We start from the raw sequence: 20,957 nt of genomic DNA, 5'->3' as shown, positions 1-20,957 counted from the left end.
TATTAAACTGAATGTCAAGCTCTCTTCATAAACAGTTTATAACTCAGCCGCAGGCCAGAGCCTGCCCACTTTCTTACACCAGATTAACTAATTCTCAAACAATTTTTTTTTTACCTCTCCAGCAGCGTGCTTATGAACACTCCATTCATAAGATAATATTTTTTGCAGGACTGCCTGTATAGCTGAGCCTTCAAAATCCTGTTACATGAAAGGTTCTGGGCACCTGGGATGCCATATTTACTATGACAAGCTATGTAAATTTCCTTAGGACATCCCTAATTTCATTGGAGAAATCCTTTTAATATCCAGAATTTGAGAACTTCTTAAAACTTTAAAAGATTAATGTAAGGATCATCCACCCTCTCTCCCTTGATGGGTGCCATGTCCTCTCAAGAGTCTTTTCTTGTGTAAATACAGATAATGGGACTCCAATATTGGAGATTCATCAGAATAAAACATCAAGGAGATGTCAGACTTACCGTATGTTTATGTTTGTGGCATAAACAAAACAAATATTTGTAGGCTACAGCTGCCTTCATGAGGTGCATTCAGCAGACTGACAAAGTGGGCTTAAATGTGCAGCCTTAAAAATGCCATAATATTCCTCCTAATATTCCATAACATTTCTCCTAAATAACGGGGTTTGGGGGAAGAGGGGAGGTCACAAACCTCTCCAAAGGAGCCTTCCAACGCCTGATTATGTGAACAAGAAACCTGCATAGAGCTAGACACAGTTCAAAAATGAATATGGACCTGTATTATGTATAAACAGAATTGTTTTGGAAAAAAATGCTGTATACAAACACACCTCCTGTAAGCAGACCTATACAATCATTAGTTAGCAACCATCTCCTACATGAATACTATGTCTAAAGAATGTGTTTCTTTAAAAAAATTAAAAATCAACAGGTCAGCATGCAAATAGCCTGAGAGCATATCCAGACATCTTTTTAAATTTTAAGAAGGGAAAGGAAATAATGCTCCAAGTACCAACCAAATATTTTATATCAAAAGAAATAACTTTCCACACTGCTCTGCCTCCGTTTCTGAAGCATTCTGGCACTCAATAACTCATCTGATGTCCACAGTTCCACAGTAAGTGCTATCATGGGTCCCATTGTGACTCAGGTCCTGTTGCTGAGGATATGCTGCCAACTGCATCAGCACAACAGTACTGGTCCTCCAGCAGGAGTGCACTTGCAAGCACAGTCTTCTCACTTGAGTCAAGTTTCTGTCCCACTCTTCAACAGTTGAGCAGGAAGAGCATGTCAAGTGTTGGGACATCTCAGCTACTGATTTGGCTATTAATTTTAGAGCTCTGCTTATAGACTTAAGAACTGTGTACTAATGCTAAGACCATGCACTGACTTTTTGAGCAAAGCTTGCAGGTTTCCTTGAGCTGAGAGTCAGAGTTTCATGACTGAGGCTTGGAGCTACAACAAGCGCTTTAACTATGCATTGACTTCAAAGTGATGGTAAGGGCAGGGTTAACTCCATATCTAAGTACAAAAGCAGTACCTGGAAGTTGGGTTTCAGCACCCATCCTTATCAAGGAGTCCGGATAGCTTAGTTGGCTGGGGCGTGGTGCTGATAACACCAAGGTTGCAGGTTTGATCCCCATATGGGACAACTGCATTTTCCTGCATTGCAGGGGGCTGGGCTCAGTGATCCTCAGGGTCCCTTCCAACTCTACAATTCTATGATTCTAAGGATATATTGGTTTCACATTCTGAGCTTTCTCTCTGATTAGCATATGAACCAGAAGAGACTTCTAAGGAACAGAATATGCCACGACAGAATGATGAGCTCCTTACTATCCAACAATTTTCTCAATTTTAAACAAATCTGCACATTGCATTATAAAGTTGTCACTTGGCAGGTATCTTGGTCCACATTCAATACTGAGTGTGTTCAAAGTACTGTCTCAGCAGCAACAACCCCAGAAAAGTACCGTAACAGCAGCAATAACCCCAAGATTCTTAGCATATGGAAATATAATTGTCCCAATGAATTTCAGACATGATTTGCTTTCAGGCTACATGAGACACGTTAATGTCAACAGAGGCTGGGAAGTGGACCTTCTAATTTGGAGGAAATAACAGGTGGGAAGGGGACCTTCCATGTATCTCAAACAGTTCCTTTCCACAGAAGTGTCCATGGGAAAGAAATATCAGAACTGGGAAAGAACTATCAGACTAGTTGATATTCCTGGCCTACATACCATTTTCCAAGCCAGTTTTGGCACAAATAAGACAGAAGCTTCATTTCAAGGACCTGTCCAGGTTGTCCAGTATAATGCAATGCTCTCAATGGTAAAAGCTATAGACATTGCATGATTCAATCACCAGACATTCCCCAAGAGCCAATTACACATAATGTGCTGAATGCACATAAATAAAAAACTGCAGACATTTGTCACTGATAAACTGTCAACCTACATGCACCAAATCCAAAGAAAAAGTTACAAAATATTTCTTCCATATATGCAGTGCAGTTAGCATTTTAAAAAATACCAACAACATACCTCAGCTATCTGAACTGATTGTGACCTTTCATCCATAGATGCTGGCAAGTCTATTGATGTCATTAACCTCTTGAAACAAGAGATGTGGACTATGCCACTATCACTGGCTACAAGAAGAGAATATTTCACAGCTAAGTTTGAAAGAAACCTGGATTCTAACATGTTCTGTAATGGATGGTATGGCAGTAATTCAGACCATGGGAAACCCAAGGATGTAGTGACCTTTGAAGACTAAGCAGACTTGTTTAAAGTGAGTACGGTATCTTGTCCAATTTCAATGAATGTTACACCACAACAGATGTTGCATTTGACTGCTTCAAGAAACCATCTATTAAGGATGTTACCATGCCAAAACTGGAAAAGGAAGGAAAACAAAGAGTTTTAGCAGCAGTTTTTCAGAACCAATTTGCTTTTGTGAAGTTGATGTTGTGCAGTGAAGGATCAAATATCTGATATGCAACAGTTTCTCAAGTTTCCAAATTGGACCAGAAACCCCAAAACACAGGGGCCCCATGCTTTACAGTTATCACACATTTCAAAATCCCAAGACTTACACTAACTTTGAAGCTTTGCATTGAGCCATCCAAAAAGCGGACACTGCAAATGATCTCAGATCGGGTCCGTTCCTTTGGTAGTTCTGATGCTCGAATGTTATTTATTCTCCCACCTAGTGCTCGTAACCGAGAGTTCATAACTGTTGCTGAACAACCTGCAAAGAAAGATGCCAAAGTATATTTTTACATGTAACAGACATATGCTTTTGGTTATATACAAGCTTTCCTTTAAACTGCTTTGAAGCTTTACAGTATATAAATTCTGTGCATGTAAGTAAGTAAATAAAACTCTTCCTCTAAATTCACCACACATGCCACATCAAGATGTACAATAGTGGGACAATAGTGTTGCAGTTAAAGAAACGCAAAAAGAACGTCATAATATTGTTGGAGTTTCCAAACTGCTTAGGAAAACAAGAACACACACAGTGTAAGATGATTTTTTTATGTACAGTGGTACGTCGGGTTAAGAACTTAATTCATTCTGGAGGTCCGTTCTTAACCTCAAACTGTTCTTAACCTGAGGTACCACTTTAGCTAATGGGGACTCCCGCTGCCGCCGCACGATTTCTGTTCTCACCCTGATGCAAAGTTCTTAACCCGAGGCACTATTTCTGGGTTAGCAGAGTTTGTAACCTGAAGCATCTGTAACCTGAAGCATCTGTAACCCAAGGTACCACTGTACTGATTTGATCATTTAGATGGCTATTACATTTTTATAACTTAATTTAAGTTACCCAAATACTGTTTTGTTTTTGTAAATTTTTTGTAAAGCATTTGTAAAGTCATGGGGGGCATTTTCAAAATACAAGAGCCCTTAATAAATACAACAATTATTGTTCACTAACTTAGCACGCTAACAGTCATTATAACTATAGGGACGGTGTTCCCGGGGCCATAGAATTTTTTTCTTAACAGCAAATAACAATCATCCACTTATAAGTAGAAACAAAAGGGTTCACTTTCGCTGCATGACCAGGAAAGGAACCAAACCTGCTCCTTTCCCACTAACACTCCACATATGGCCAGCCCTTGCAATTGTGACCTGGAAATAATAATATTTTTTCAGATATCAATAGAGAATATTGTAGGTCCTGATCATTTGCAGATGGTGATTTGCATAAAAAGTCAGGTTTATCAACACAAGTGAGGTGTATCATTTTAGATTCTATATTGTCATTACGTAATGCAAATTTTGTTTGAGGGCTGCCATTTTTCTGAGTGCATTAGAGCCAGCAGCATGACTGCTGATAACACTACGGCTAAGATGGGGACTTGTGTAGTGGAAGACTCTGTAGAGTGGTCCCCCAGCATCATCCAGTTCTCCAGTTGATGTGAACCAAATCTTGTTCTCTGGATCACCCCTCCAGGAATCATTTCCTCTTCCACTTCATGTGCATGTGGCAGCATTTCACTCCTGTCAAAGTGGAGGGGCTTCCATTTGGGGTTTCAGCCACTCCATTATATTGGGGGGGGGGTCCTCCCCCTCCAGCCGTCAGTTAGCATTCTATACCCAGTGAGAGTATGTAGTCCTAACATACCTGGAATTAGGCAAATGTATGTCCATTTGCCCCACCCAAATTAAAAAAAAATAAAATAATGGAAGGGAGAGCCCAAAATAGAAAAAGGAAAAAAACAGGGCGCATATTCAGAGGGCACAAAATAGGACAAAAACGGGAAATGGGGAGGGAGAAAAAATGGAGTGGCTGGCAACCTGAACAGAACTGCCACATTTTGCTATAGGCCATGCTTGTAACCCTTAATCACATTTTTAAATCACATTGCACTTTCATACAATGACTGCCAATTCACTCATTTCCTTAACTGAAGCCTTGAGGAATTCTATTGCTTCCTTGAGAGAGTGTTGTCACTTGAATAGCAAAGCCATAGTATAAATAAATAAAATAATAAGACAGGTTCATATAATAGGACTGCAACATCTCTATTGCCAAGGTGGAGCTTGTGTATAACTTCCACTATTTTTCATTAAAGCAATGATGCACCTCAGTACAGTCATTGCTACATGCAGTTTGCCTAATAGAACAAGAAGATGGTCCAGGTTCCTGCAACACATTTTATGCTGCTTGCCTGAGATGAACAGAGATATAACTAAGTATATATATTTTCTCCCAGGCACCGCTACAGCCTGATTAATGCTCTCTACCTATAGTTAAACTTTAAACAGTGTTGACCATGCTGTGTTGACTATGCTGTTTATAGTTCATGTGTGAGTGGTGCTTTACACTCTGGTGTAAAGAAGGGCTTTATTTATTCATGAATTATACGCATGCAATGTAGGGATTTTTCAAACTTGTGAAACACTCTCTGCAGTACTATTTTCTTGATTGTCTGTAACTTCTACAGTTTCCACAGTTCTTGCAAAAGTCTCTGCTATGAGCCACATCTTAATATTAGCGCCCATTTTAGAAGAGGTAAAGGTAAAGAAGCCATGGACGGTTAAGTCCAGTCAAAGGCGACTTCATCTTGCTTCAGGCCAAGGAAGCAGACATTGGTCCAGAGACAGCTTTCTGGGTCATGAAACCGCTTTGGCACAGGGGAACATCATGACAGACACCACAGCGCACAGAAACGCCATTTATTTTCCCACTGTAGTGATACCTATTTATCAACTTGCACTGGTATGCTTTTGAAGTGCTAGGTTGGCAGAAGCTAGGAAAGAGCCACGGGAGCTCACCCTGTCACAGAGATTCGAACTGCCAACCTTCCGATCAGCAAGCCCAAGAGGCTCAGTGATTTAGATCACAGTGCCACCCGCGTCTCTTTACCATTTATCTTTACCATTTTAGTACTTTCTGCTTTCAAGGAGATGCTGACTCTTAACAATAGAGCTCCATCTTGGAATTCTGAGTGCTTTAGACTTTGAGATGGCATCTTGCCACATGAAATCTCATATTTATAGCATGGTTTTTGTGCAGATCACACTTCTGCCTGTCTGTCCAGATCAGTGTTCCATTACCACCAAATAAAAGGGTTCACAGTACAGAACTTAAAACATGGGGAAGTGAGGGACAGATTGTTTCCTTCTGAACTGTTATCTAAAGAACTGGGAACAAAAATCTGTTATCCCCAATAATATTGTTCTAAAGGAAATAATTTTAAGAATAAATGGAGAAGGAAGAAAAGACATTCAATTCCAAAGTCTTTTGGACATCCCCCCCCTCCCCAGAACTAGTTAAAGAATGTAACTATCAGATTCTACTCCCTTGATTCACGTGTCACAGTAAGGCAAACTATGACTTACCAGGATTGCATAAATGTAAAGGCTCCCAAAGAGGAGAGTGCAGCTGCTGTGTCCCTCCCCAGTCTTTATTCCTGTACTGTGCTGTACTAAGCCAAGGTTTGGCTTAGAATATCAGCCAAAGCTAGGCTTGTGGTTAAAGCTCTCTCCTCAAAGATCACAAGCTGTAGCCAACCTTCATTGCAACCAATTTTGAATCCACTTTCCTCCATAGCCAATTTAAACACCCAAAAGTTCTTAAAGCTGCATTTCTGTCTCTCTCACACCCAATGGAAAGAGACTAAGAAATGCTTTAAGTGGAACATTTTGAATCAGTCTTAAGGATCAACCTATTAAAAGCAGGTGCTAAAGATACATACTACGTGAAAAGTCACATTAATTTATCTGTGTCCAAAACCTCATGACCACAACAAATGCCCTACTATTATAATCCACCAATGAGTTCACTTCTTTGTTACAGGGGCTCCAGGCCAAGCTCACTTATGCACCTCTTGGTGGCTTGGATATATAAGCATCCATAGTCAGAAAACTGAACATGTCATACTTAAATGTTCCATTGTGAATTAATTACCTTATAGCATGTTTTCACTATCATTCATTTTTATTTGCTTCAAAATAAAGTCTATGTGAAGCTTTTAACCTGGACACTAATGGGAATGATTAGAGACAGTCAAAAGCAATCAACTCTCGGTATTTTATTGTTTTTCTTATTGCAATGTGTGTGTGTTTTACTGGCAACTAAAATATTTACTTCTCCATAATTAATTTTTGCATGCTGAAATGATTCCTGAAGAATGTGGGCTCCGTGCCAAGTTGACAAGCTGTGTAAATTAATCTCACACAATGGCAAGGCACATGGATTATTCCTCATGGTCCAAGTGTTATGTTTCAAGAGGCAACTCTGCTGCACTGAACACTTAGTAGAACTACTTGCTCATGGGAGGAGGGGGAAGGGAAGGTAAATTAGGAACAATATAATTTTCTGCACCTTCCATTATAGGGAGCAAAACTACCGATATTCATTTTACAGCTACCGCTATTAACTTTGATTTCTTTAATCTCACTGAACTGGTAAACACTGATACCTTCTTCAAGAAGGATAGGTACTTCAGTGTGAAAATGCTACCTAGGATAGCAATGGGAAATTTTTTTGTTTGGTTCACATCTAAATAAAAATCTAGGTAATAATACACTTCCTGAAACAATATGTGAACCAAAACCTAGGTATCCTTCAAAACGGAAATCCTTTGAAGTCTCCCAACCCAAATGAATGTGTACAAAGTATGTATATTAGGGAAACAAGTGCATAAAAATGACAGCCAGTGAGTGTAGTGGTTAGGGTGTGAGACTAAATCCCCACTCATGAAGCTCGCTGAGTAACATTGAGCCAAACACTGCCTCTCATCCTCACCTACCTCACAGGGTTGCTGTGCTAATTAATGAGGAGGGAGAGAACTATGTATACCACCTCTGGAAAAAGAGCAACCAGTCTCAGCAGTGGAGGCACATCACATAATCTGAATCTGTCAGGCAGCGATGTTCTGCTTTGCTTTTTGATTGATGTGGTTACTTTTGGATGTTCTTGAGCAGGCACAGTGAGTGGCTGTGGCAGTAGTAGCAGTGCAGGTGGCCACAACAGTCCTAAGACTTTGGGGGCTGATAAGGGCAGCCCACACAGATCTGCAGCCAGCAGGAATTCACATGCCATTGCCTATTTTGTTCTCTTGGGCTCCAATGGTAGTAGAAGGTTCATTGAAGGCGACATCGGCACCCTGGAGTATGGGAGGTTCTGTTACCTGGACAGAAAGTAACAGTGGTGCGTTATCTGAAAGCAACTCTGAGGGCCTTGCTCTGTCTTCTCTCTAGTATTTTCACCAGGTATGCTACTTGGGAGTTTTTAGAGCTGGTATGGGGTGAAGCACAACATTCTGGACAGATCTGGACAGATCACGGTTCCTTTGCAGGTAGAAGGATAGGCCTGGGTTCTGGGGACACTGAGGGTTAAAGGTCCTCCTAGTTACAGATTGTCATTTGCTTCAAGTGACCAAATCAGAGGGAGTAAGTAGATGAATTCACTCTTACATACAGGGTGCTTACCACTAAACTGAGGAATGCTAAGCCGTGCAAGATTCATGGCAAGGAGGAACTAGGATAATTGTTTGATGTATTATTTGGGAGGATGCAGACACAGTTGTGGAGTGGGCCCCTTTGGTAAAGTATTTAGATGCTATTCACAGAGCTTACTGTTCACATTAGCTTGACAAGGGGGCAGCATCCCATTTGCAGATCTTTGCTGAGGTCTGTAGGGATTGCCTTGACTGAATGATCATCAAGAAGTATCTGGAGGAGAGTCCTTTATTAAGCACTCTGTGCGGTTTCCTCTTGAACAGTTTGAATTCACTGGAGTTTTCTGCAGTATAGTGTCTGCACTGGGCTACTTCTTGGGAGCTTTGCCTCTCATTCTTTCTGAATTGGGGTTGCTGCTATGGCTGCAAAGAGGATGCAATGGCAGCTGGCATTCTGGGGCATATCAGATGTGCATGCACCCTGGTGACTCGACTAGCACTAAGGGCTACTCTAAGGGCCAAACGGAACTGTCCTTTTCCTGTAACTGGTAGACCATTGGTGAAGGAGCAGCCAGGTTATAATCCAATGGGTGATGTTATTTGGCACTAGGTAAGGGGGAGTTTGAATAGTTGCCTCACCTGACCTGACTGCATGGTCCAGGAGGCAGCAAGAGGCTGGCACTCCCTCCTCAACAGCTCAGTACCAAGTCCAAGGTAGTTTGGGGACTCTCCTTCATCACCCTTTCTGGGTTGTGCAATTGCTAGTACCATTGTGTTGGATTTGAACAGTGGATTTGAGTGACATTCAGAAATTGCTGAATTCCAAAAAAGTGGTGCCTGATGAATTACCTGAGAAATGAAAAATATCTCCGTGGCACACTTTCTCAGAAATCTCAAGAACGATAGGCCTCAATAAACACAGCACAGCACACCATTGCGCACCCGCATGGCCCCACAGTATGCCAACATCTTCATGGCAGATTTAGAACGTTTCCTAAACTTCTACCCACTCAAACCTCTCTTGTACCTGTGACACATTGATGATATTTTTATTATCTGGAACATGGTCAACAGACCCTGGACACCTCCCACCAGGCATTCAATGACTTTCACCCCACCATCAACCTAACAATGAACCAATCTATGCAAAAAATACATTTTTTGGACAATACTATAAAAATACAGGATGGGTGTATAGACACCACCTTATACCGTGAACCAACTGACTGACAAACATATCTACACGCTTCTAGCTACCATCCCAAACATACGAAGCAATCCATTGTACATAGCCAGGCCCTACATTACAGCCGCATCTGTTCCAACTCTACAGACAGAGACTCTCACCTAAGAGATCTACGGCAAACCTTTTTAGAACTAAAATATCTGCCTGATGAAGTTAAACAACAGATCAACAGAGCCAGACTGATACCCAGAGAGAACTTGCTGCAAGACAGACCCAAAAAAGAAAGTAACAGAATACCGCTATTAATCACATACAGCTCCCAAGTTAAAACAGTTCAATGCATCATCAGAGATCTACCACCTCTCCTAGGCAATGAGAGTTCTGTTTCTCAAGCTCTGGGAGGGAGACCTTCCATTGCTTACAGACAGAAACCCAATCTTAAACAACTCCTCACCCACAATAATACAACAACCAGACTTAACATGGACACTGGTACCAGAGCCTGCAATAAACCCAGATGCCAACTTTGCTGCCACATACACCCGGACAACACCGTTACTGGCCCCAACAACATCAAACATACCATCTCAGGGCCATTTAATTGCTCGTCTTCTACCATTGTGTATGCCATCAAATGCCAACAGTGCCCTTCAGCCCTCTATATTGGACCAACAGGCCAAACACTACGCCAAAGGATAAACGGACATAAATCTGATGTCAGGAATCACAAGACAGAGAAACCAGTGGGATAACACTTCAATCTCCCAGGACATTCTATACAAGATCTCAAAGTAGCTGTCTTATTACAAAAGAATTTCAGAAATAGACTGGAAAGAGAAGTTGCTGAATTGCAACTTATTACCAAACTTAAAACCATGGAGAGACCTGGTCTGAATAGAGACATTGGATTCTTATCTCATTATACATGATAAAGCTATTTTTAGCCATCTCACCCCTTGCTTTTTCCTGTAAGACCAACTGCAGTCATTAACAGTTGTCAACAGGTTTACCACACCTATCAGCCAATCACCCATTCCCACCACCCTTCTGAGTCTGGTGACTTCTGTTTCAGTGTATCTGAAGAAGTGTGCATGCACACGAAAGCTCATACCAATAACAAACTCAGTTGGACTCTAAGGTGCTACTGGAAGGATTTTGTTTGTTTGTTTGTTTGTTAAGACATTTTCTGATAGCTAACTTCTGGTTTCGAAATGGCAGCCCCAGCAGGTGGTGAATGTTTACATATTTTACAAATAGATACTACAGTCTTCGCTTTTAACTTTCCAGATGAGAAGAAATGAAAAGTTGAGCAAATAGGAACAGATAATTTTGCAGGTATTAACAATACATGATAATTCAATACATGTAATTCTAAAAGTACATATCTGTACAGTGGTACCTCCGGTTACAAACCATCCTCCTTCAGGTAGCGAGCTCCACTAACCCAGAAGTAGATGCCTCTAGTTGCGACCACTGCCCTGGGATGCGAGCGGAAGTCACACGCCAGCGGCACGGCGACAGAGGGAGACCCATTAGCAAAAGTGTGCCTCATGTTAAGAACAGTTTGGGGTTAAGAACAGACCTCCAGAACGAATTAAGTTCATAACCGGAGGTACCACTGTACTCAGAAATAGATAAATAAAAGAATGTGGTACAAAACTGGATTTCAAGTAGTGAACAAAGCCTAAATAAAATATTCAGACAATATCATTATGCCAGCAGTGTTAGAATGACTATAGATTCAGTAGCAAGGCAGGCTCTCTTATGAGCAGTTCCATGAGAAGGCTTACCCTTTTCTTAAAAACACTTGTAAACATAGCACTCTGGAACAAGCATTACTTCAACTAGGATATATGAGAATCAAAAAGCTAAGTGGCTAGACCTTCTTCATGCAGGCTGTTATTATCTGCTGTCAAGGTATACACTGGCTTTGATCATCCTAGAGCTGTTTTACGGTTGAACCAGTAATTCACATTTCACTCCTTCAAAATTCAATCCACCCACCCTTGTCTGGTAAACAGAAAGTCAATATAAAAACCACTGCATTCTAATGAACAAAGTGAATTGACTGTGCTTATTTTTAATTATATCATACAAAGGTAAGTTTACCTCAGTCTTGCCAACACACCCACAAAAATTACATGGATGCTATGAGATGGCTTCTTGCCATTGCATTTCAGTGCTGGGCACTAAGGATGGTGCTTCCTTCCTCTCATGGCCCATTTGGTTACTATTTTGTGCACAGAAGAGGGATGGAGGCAACCAGGCAAGTGCTTAAATATGACGTTTATTTATCTGTTTGCTCAAAAACTGTTGATAATTTACACAAGATAATACCACCAAGGCAACCATCTGTAAACAAACACTAAACATCCATAAAAATGGCAAAAGTAGTTTCTTTCCCAAATAGGTTTTATCTTAAACAATAGCAAACACAGTAAATAAAGAGTTCACTTGTAATATTATATCAGTGGTTCAGTAACCAAATGGGTTATTACAAGGTGGCTTAAATCAGACTATGACTACCTGGAGTACATCAACAAACCATCTAAGATTAGAAGAGAATGATAAAAAAAGAACTGTTGCAGCCCTGGAATCCATTTGGATCCAAGGCTGCCTGAGAAACAGATGTTCAGATCTTCAGCAAGAGGCTTTGCTTCATATCCTGCCACCATCAGAAGTGCAACATGAGACAAGGTCTTTGCAGTCACAGTGCCCAAACCAATGGTGGACAGACTGCAGCCTATGGGCCTAATGTGGCCCACCAGTTCTCCTCATTTGGCCTGATCACCAATCTAATCCTTAAATGTATGTGAAAAATATCACAGGAATGGAAGCAAAACATTATAGGAATATATCACCTGCTTATGGCCCCTAGCACCACAGCAGACTTGCCTACGTGTTATACATATACCTCATTATGCCTTTGAGCCATATTCAGTAAATGACACTACCCACAGCTTACATGCACCTTTCTTGCCTCTGTCTCTCTCACCTATTTTATTTTTCTCTCACCCCACCCATGATCTAAATTTAGACTGCATGGGCACAAACCTGTATTTTTGCTTACATGGGTGTTATGCCCCTAAAGGTATTGTATGAAAATTGCAATCCGTAACACCCAGTTTCTAACTTTCTGTCACATATGAGTGTGATCAAACAGAAGCAGAATTCATTGTCAACTGGTTCAATCACCAGGGGCAGATTTAGCACCACTCCAAACAGCTTGTGCCCACACACTTTTTGCATATAAAAGTTAATGCTTATAGAAAGGAGAATAAAGGACTGAATTTGAAGACAATGAATGTCTGAGCCCTCAGTAAAATAAAACCTGGAGTGGTTATATGTTCAAACCAAGCACTCAGTTGCACGCAGAAGTCTTGTGCGCTGTTGACTTGCTGCACTTTTAAATGTACAAAAACTTTTAAAAATTATAATGAAGTAAAACATACACACACACCGAACCACAGGCTTGAGGAATATATGAATCAGGGCTACACTGCAACATTTTGTTATCGGGCTTGTTTATACAAACTCCTCTACAGGAAGAGGCGTGTCATTGTTCATGTAGCCAAAACAGCACCACCCTTGCACATGAAGGAGTTATCAGCTACTTTGAAGGAATCCCAAGGTTTACAGAAGTACAGAAAATATTTAAGAAAAAGCCCTAAAGAGGATGAACCCAGAGTGGATAAAAATTAATGCTTTTTTTAAAAAAAAAGTTTGTTATTTAAATAGGATTATTTATTTTTTTAAATCAGAATTTTAAAATAAAATGCTTTTGGAGGAAAAACCTTTCTAAAGATAGTTTGCTATTTAAGTTACATTATAGTCCAAAGGCTATTTATCAGGAAATAAGGATTTGTTTTACGTTTTTCACGTGTGCTAAAACTCAAAGTTGTGTTTTTTTAAAGTCTAACCACACCCGTTAACAAACATGGATACATATGCTATAATGTTATTGCTTTAATTAAATTGTTTAAATTGTTATTAAGGAAATTATTATTTTTCTCCTTCCAATAAAGTACAGCAGAAAAGTTGTCCAAATATAAACAGTTAACTTATTAAACCTCACAATAATTTCATAATGATCTGTGTATTTTTAATAGTATTACCAAATCAGTAATTTTTGATATACAGTAACTGTAAAAACTACTCTGAAAATTTATTATTCCAAAAATGAAACCTTCATCTGGTTGTAAATACATATTAAGATTATACCAGCAAGAATGAGTCTTTCTGTTTAAAAAAGTGATTTAAATCGTGATTTAAACTGATTTGATTTAAATCAAATCCACCCTGGCTGAACCCCACAAACAGACCAAGAATGGCTATGCCCAGTGGTCATAGATCAGAGAGAGAAAAGCCAGAAGCCAGATGGGAAGGTGAACAGAATGGAGTATCATGGAGAATGACATTTTTAACTAACTGGAACAGTCAACAGAGGAACTCCACATAGCAACATTCTTTTGCAGGTTCTACTTATTGTTGTTGTTCTCAAATGTATGCTAGTCTAGTCAATACAGCTGTGTCTACACATGTGGCAGAATGAAGTGACTGAATGAATAACACCATCCAGTCTGTAGGGAGCAGGTGGTGCTGTGGTCTAAACCACTGAGCGTCTTTGGCTTGCTGATTAGAAGGCCAGCGGTTCGAATCTGCGCGACGGGTATGAGCTCTCGTTGTTCTGTCCCAGCTTCTGCCAACCTAACAGTTCAAAAGCACACCAGTGCAAGTAGATAAACAGGTATGGCAGCTGCGAGAATGTAAACAGTGTTTCTGTGTGCTCTGGCTTCCGTCATGGTGTCCCGTTGCACCAGAAGCAATTTAGTCATGACCCAGAAAGCTGTCTGTGGACAAACACCTTCTCCCTTGGCCTGAAGCGAGATGAGCGCCACACCCTATGGTTGCCTTTGACTGGACATAACCATACATGGAGGGACGCGGGTGGCACTGTGGGTTAAACCACAGAGCCTAGGACTTGCCGATCAGAAGGTTGGCGGTTCGAATCCCCGCAACGTGGTGAGCTCCCGTTGCTCGGTCCCTGCTCCTGCCAACCTAGTAGTTCAAAAGCATGTCAAAGTGCAAGTAGATAAATAGGTACCGCTCTGGCGGGAAGGTAAACAGCATTTCCGTGTGCTGCTCTGGTTCGCCAGAAGCAGCTTAGTCATGCTGGCCACATGATCCAGAAGCTGTTCGCCGGCTTCCTCGGCCAATAAAACGAGATGAGCGCCGCAACCCTAGAGTCAGTCACGACAGGACCTAATGGTCAGGGGTCCCTTTACCTTTACCCGTACATTGGTCCTTTACCTTTTTTACCTCACCATCCAGTCTGCAGGGTAAGAGGGGACCGCCCTTACTCAAAATACTCCATAGAAGAAACCTAACCAAACCTAGTGAGTCAGGCTGGCCTTGGATCTTTATCTCTGATGTTCTAGGTTTGCGTACTTGTAGTTGTTTTCTAACATGATAATTATTCAAAATGGCTTTCCCCACCTGCAGGATACACCTCAAAACTACTACCAACACAGAGCATGGCAGAGACACAAGCATTCCTCCCCTTCCAAGACTGGGTGAGTACACCCCACATTAACTCACTCAGGCAGTACAGCGGTACCTTGGGTTACATACGCTTCAGGTTACAGACTCCGCTAACCCAGAAATAGTGCTTCAGGTTAAGAACTTTGCTTCAGGGTGAGAACAGAAATCATGCTCCGGCGGCGCGACAGCAGCAGGAGGCCCCATTAGCTAAAGTGGTGCTTCAGGTTAAGAACAGTTTCAGGTTAAGAATGGACCTCCAGAACGAATTAAGTACTTAACTCAAGGTACCACTGTACTACTGCCAGAGGTCTGAACTGGCAGGTAGCTGTTGAGGGTCAGCAACTCAAGGGGTACACAAGCACAAACCACAAGCAGTGGCCACTGAGGGCACAGTAACCACCACTACCAACAGAAGAGTTGCTGGGAGTTGTTGTTGCCACTCCACTCCTTCTGTGACATAATGTGATGTCACCGTGCAGGCAGCAGCACTCCTCACCACCACCACATAAAGACAGAGGAGTGGTGGTTGGAAGGTGCCCTGCCCTGGGTGGCAGGCTGAACTGACTGCTTCTCTGGTGGGTGATCAAGCGGCAAAGAGCAGCCACCAGAGAAGTGGGCTGTTCTCCTTGCAGTGTCTATTGCTGCTGCTGCTGCTGCTCAGGAGACAAGACTGCTAAGGGAACTCATAGCCGTTTTCTCTCTCCCCTAGTGCAACAGGGAGGCCTGATCCCAAGCACCTCACTACCCAGAGAGAGAGCAGATGTAACACCACCATTCCATCTTCATCCATTCCAAACCAGGACGAAAGCATATGAATCCCCACACTCCATAAGACTCAAGGGGTGAGCAAATGTTGTGGTCCCCCAAGTCCACTCTTCAAACAGAAGTTCACAGGTAAGTACCCATTTCCAGGATTTTTTTTGCCAGTGTGGACTGGAGGACACACAGTTGATAGAATGCAGCAAAGCAGCAGAGGACAGGGTGGGATCCCTCTGTATCAAAACCCAAATACAAATGACCCTCTCTTAGCACCTTCCTACCAAAAAAACCCCAAACAGTGTCAGCTCAGGAGAAAAACAACAACCCTGCTTTATAGTGCTTCACACAAAAGTATGCAGAAACAAGGCCCGGCAGATATGTCAACAAGTGGAGGAACTAAGTGCCTGGTCGGGGAGCAGGGTTATAAATATATTATTGCCTACCCAGATGTTTGGAAAGTTTGTAGATTTAATTCTGTTATGTTTTAAATTATGGAGGTAAGAAAACATTTTAGTGATGATTTTATCATTTTTAAACTGATTAGTGTTTTCCCCCTACAATAAAGAGGTATATTAATTTTATTAATTAATTGAGTTTTAATTTGTTTTAGTCAGTCTGTTCTATAGTGGTTTTAACCTGTGTCTATTAAATCATGGAGATAATGTTTTCTTTAGCGATCCTTGTACAGTCATACCTCGGGTTACAGACACTTCAGGTCGCGCGTTTTTGGGTTGCACACTGCGCCAAACCAGGAAGTACTGGAATGGGTTACTTCTGGGTTTTGGTGCTCACGCAAAAGCGCCAAATCACGCTTTGCGCATGTGCAGAAATGCCAAATCGCAACCTGTGCGTGTGCAGACACGGCGCTGCAGGTTGCGAACGTGCCTCCTGCACGGATGACATTCACAACCCGAGTTATCTTTTAGTTGTGAACTGCTTTGAGGGTGTTGTTTTTTCTACAATCAAGTGGTACATGAATTTCATAAAAATAAAATAAAATTGTCATTAAAAAAATAGCAGCAGCAGCAGTAGCTTCCTTCCAGCCACCTCCACCTACACACACACATGATTCAACTGAATCCCTGACAGCGAATAAGAGTACAAATAAGTATGTAATGTAATAATAATTAACTGCTCTGAAAAAAAGGGTGCTCTTTTCCAGGCATCTCCGACCACACACATCCCAGGTCGGGAGGACATGTGGTCAGGGGGGGAAAGGCAGTGTATAAATTAATGAAATAAAAACAACTACAATAAAATTTAAAAGCAGCTGCTTGGACGTGGTGGGTGAGCGGTCAGCTGAGTCCTTGTCAGGGGGAAAAGGCGGAGAATAAACCAACCGACATTCCTTTTCAAGCAGCGCTGCCTCCGCCTCCTTCCAGCCCCCTCACGGAGCCCGCGGGGAAGCCGCCGCCGCCACCGCCTCCTCGGCTGACATGGCGGGGCGCGGCAGCCCCGGTTGGCGGCCTTCGCTCTCTCGGAGGAGGCGCGAGGAGGGCGGCGGCGGAGGCGGAGGCGTCACCGCCCCTGAAGGTGGCCCGCGGCGGGGCGGCCCAACAAGGAAACGATCCCCTCGGCGGCGGCGGCGGCGGCGCCGGAACCTTTCCCCCGCCCGACGCGTCCCGCTCGGCTGCCCCCCCCCGCTTCTCCTGAGGGCAACTGGCCCCTCACAGGCGCGGGGGCCGCTTCTCCTCCTCCTCCGGGCAGCGCTCCCGCCCGCCCGCCCGCCCGCCTTCCCCTCGCGGCGCCTACCTGCCGGCTCCGCCCTCGGCCCCGACCGAGCCTTGTCGGCAGGTGCCGCCGCCGCCGCCGTGGGCGGGTGTGGGGGCCTCGCTGCTGCGGCCGCCAAGACCAGGCAGCGCTCCTACCTGCCCGAGGAGGAGGCGGAGGCCGCTAGACCGCCCCTCTCCCGGCACCGCCCATCGCCGCTGGGGCGCCGGCCCCCGAGAGGAGCCGAGGGAGCTGCGCTTCGTCCGGGAAACCTCCGGAGCCGCTCGGCTCTCATCGGAAGCTCTCGGCTCCTTCCGGGGGCTGAGATGGCAGCGAGCCACGTCCACGGGCTGGGAGCTGTTTTGCGCCTGCGCAGTGGAGCTGCCGGATTTCCCCCATCCCCCCCCTTGCAGGACTAGGCCCCGCCCAGGCCAGCAGCCTGTTCTCCCAGTGGCCAACTAGATGCCTGTCAGAAACCTGCAAGCAGAACCTGAGCACAAGAGCAACTCTCTCTTCCTGTGAGCCCCCTCCTGCTCCATGAATTTGTCTAGTCCCCTTTTAAAGGCCTCCATCACTGCCTCCTGCGGGAGGGAGTTCCATAGTTTATTTATGCACTGCAAAAAGCCCTTTTATAATACAGTGGTACCTCTGGATGCGAACGGGATCCATTCTGGAGCCCCATTCGCATCCTGAGCAGAACGCAACCATGTGCGCGGGTCGTGATTCACCATTCTGCGCATGCGCATGCCGTCATTTTGAACACATGCGCAAGCAGCAAAACCCAGAAGTAAGCCATTGCTTCTAGGTCGCCACGGGACGCAACCTGAAAAGATTTAACCCAAAGCTCCTTTAACCCAAGGTATGACTGTAATAATAATAATAATAATAATAATTTTTATTTATACCCCACCCTCCCCAGCCAAGACCAGGCTCAGGGCGGCTAACACCAGATATAAAACAATTGATTAAGATACAACTTAAAAACAAGATTAAAATACAACTTTAAAATGCAGCCTCATTTCAATAGAAACTCAAATCAGAATCTTTTTGGGGATGAAAACGTCAAATCTTCACCAAGGCCAGCTGTCCAGACTGGTCCTACATGGGCCAGAAAAAGCCAGGGAAGTCCCCAAATAGGAGTTCCATCACAGAAGGAAAAAGGGGGAGGCGATCAATTAATTCCAAGCCAAAGGCCAGGCGGAACAACTCCCAAATCTTATTACTTTCTGCTTCATCGGATGCCCACGAGGTCTAATGTTATTGAAAGATTATTGAAGGGGGGGGGGAACCTTTGTCTATCCACTTTCTCCGGGCCATGCATAATTATATAAACTTCAATCATGTTTCCTCTTCCTTGCCTGTTCTCCAACTAAAAAACCCCCCAAGCACTGCAACTTTTCTTCATCGGAGAGTCACTCTATCACCTTTTCTGAACTTTTTCCAAATCCATAATATCCTTTTTGAGGGGAGGTAAAGTGTACCACTGTGCGTTAACCTAAGCTTTGGAAGCTCCTATAAGGGCATGTGTGGCTTGACATCTGGTTCATCTCTGGCTATTCACCCACCTTCCATGTTACAGTATAACCCCAATCCTAATGCCTGTTTACTCTGAGAGCCAGTGTGGTAGAATGATCAGAGTATTGGATTAGCACCTGGGAGTCTAGGGTTCGAATCCCTGCTCAGCCATGAAGCCGTGGGCCAGTCACAATCTCTCAGCCCTAACCTACTTAATTAAGCATAGAATTGTAGAGTTCGAAGGGACCTTGAGAGTTTTCTAGTCCAACCCCCTGCAATGCAGGAATCTCAACTAAAGTATCAAGGACCCCAAGTGAAGGAGGGTCCTCCACATTCTGAGGGAGACCGTTCCACTGTCTAATGGCTCTTGCCGTCAGAAAGATGTTTTGCCAGTTGGTGGTGATGTAAAGATAAAAGGGGAGGGGGAACAATTTACACCACCTTGAGCTCCTTGGAGGGAAAAGGTGGAATTAATGTAATAAATAATAAAACTAAAGCCCACTTAGTTCAAAGAAGTTTACTCCATTATGTGGTCATGCTACCTAGCCTATGGAATGGGCTCCATCAGGAGGTTGTGGACTCTGCTTCCTTGGAGGTGTTTAAGCATGGGTGGGTGTCATGGATGCTTTAGCTGAGTTTTCTGCATTGCAGGGGGTTGGACTAGATGGCCCTCAAAGTTCCTTCCAACTCTACAGTTCGATGATTCTGTTATTCCAATGCACTATTTGCTCAGGAACAAGCTCCAATGATTATAGTAGGGCTTTCTTGAGAATTTAGGAACAGCCCTGCTAGATCAGCCCACAGGCCCTGCTGTCACAGCAGCAGACTAAATGCCTTTGGGAAGACCACAAACAAGACTCGAGTTTACTTATTGGTAAACTAGCATGGGATAAGGCTGTAGATATCACAGAAGGCAACTCAGCTAAAAGTCGGTTGACAGAACAGCTGTCAAGCTTCACATGTCACAGGAAAGAGGTGCCACCTTAGATCCAAAAAAGCTTTAAGTCCTGATATGCCTCATCTGGACAGGCATAACCTGGCCACTACAACCCATGCATTGGCAACCTTGCAGCTGGACTACTGCAATGTGCTTCCATGTGGGGCTGCCCCTGGGTCCAGACCCTCCAAGTGTCCCTATTTTCCAGGGGCGTCCCTGGTTTAGAGAAGCCGTTCTGGTTTCTGATTTGATCCTGGAACATTCCACTTTTCCTTAGGATGCCACTATTTTCATTGGAGAAATGTTGGAGGGTGTGGAGTTATCCGACCCTCCAAGCTGTCTGAAGGCAAACCTGTCTAGGGAAGTTTTTTTAATGTTAAATATTTTACTATGTTTTTATATATGTCGGAAGCCACCCAGAGTTGCTGGGGCGACCCAGTAAGTTGTGTGGAGTATAAATAGTAAAATTATCGTTTCTCCCTATTTTCATCGGAGAAATATTGGAGGATATGTGTGCTGCAGAATGCCGACAGCATGTGTTCCTATATAAAGAGCTGAACAACCTGAGTCCAGACGCCTTAGGGATGGCCTGAGCTTTAATCTCTCAGTTTGATCACACTGAGATCACTTACAAGAATATTGCTAGCTGTCCTTCATGTTACAGGCCTGACTGGCTTCCACCAAAAGTCAGACATTTAGTGCTGCCCATGGAAAACCCTTCCAGCAGAATGTCAGCAAGCACCCTCACTTTTTATTTTCAGGCATCTCTTAAAAGACCTTTTTTATGTACATAAGCACATGTAACTGTTAAAAATGGAGCAGCCACTCATTTTAAGGATCATTTCTTACTGTTTTTATGGTCTTTTATATTTTATTGTATACAGTGTTGTATGCCACTGGGTTACA

The 20,957-nt window shown here is 43.3% G+C and overlaps 1 protein-coding gene and 1 long non-coding RNA gene across 7 annotated transcripts in view; one reads left to right on the top strand and one right to left on the bottom strand.

Annotated features, from left to right (window-relative positions):
* Positions 1 to 20,957, bottom strand: part of PTPN3 (protein tyrosine phosphatase non-receptor type 3) — a 92,398-nt gene that overhangs the window by 45,775 nt on the left and 25,666 nt on the right. For 3 of the 5 annotated variants that reach the window (XM_081835061.1, XM_081835060.1, XM_081835063.1), the window contains exon 2: positions 3,079 to 3,233. In XM_081835061.1, coding sequence (XP_081691187.1) covers positions 3,079 to 3,233 — 155 coding nt within the window. Of the gene's footprint in view, positions 1 to 994; positions 1,012 to 3,078; positions 3,234 to 17,641; positions 17,765 to 20,957 lie in introns of those variants that run through there. The other 2 variants (XM_081835062.1, XM_081835064.1) reach the window with 2 other exon arrangements.
* Positions 1,091 to 20,957, top strand: part of LOC309326427 — a 36,509-nt gene continuing 16,642 nt past the window's right edge. The window contains exons 1-3 of one of the 2 annotated variants that reach the window (XR_014150296.1): positions 1,091 to 1,475; positions 2,563 to 2,774; positions 15,840 to 15,972. This is a non-coding gene — a long non-coding RNA (uncharacterized lncRNA). Of the gene's footprint in view, positions 1,476 to 2,562; positions 2,775 to 15,839; positions 16,025 to 20,957 lie in introns of both variants that reach the window. The other variant, XR_014150297.1, reaches the window with a different exon arrangement.

The sequence above is a fragment of the Podarcis erhardii genome (genome assembly GCF_964252035.2).
Source record: "Podarcis erhardii genome assembly, chromosome: 13".
Classification (NCBI taxonomy): Eukaryota; Metazoa; Chordata; class Lepidosauria; order Squamata; family Lacertidae; genus Podarcis; species Podarcis erhardii.
Note: the sequence above shows the minus strand (reverse complement) of the source record. Positions and strands in the feature narration are given on the sequence as shown.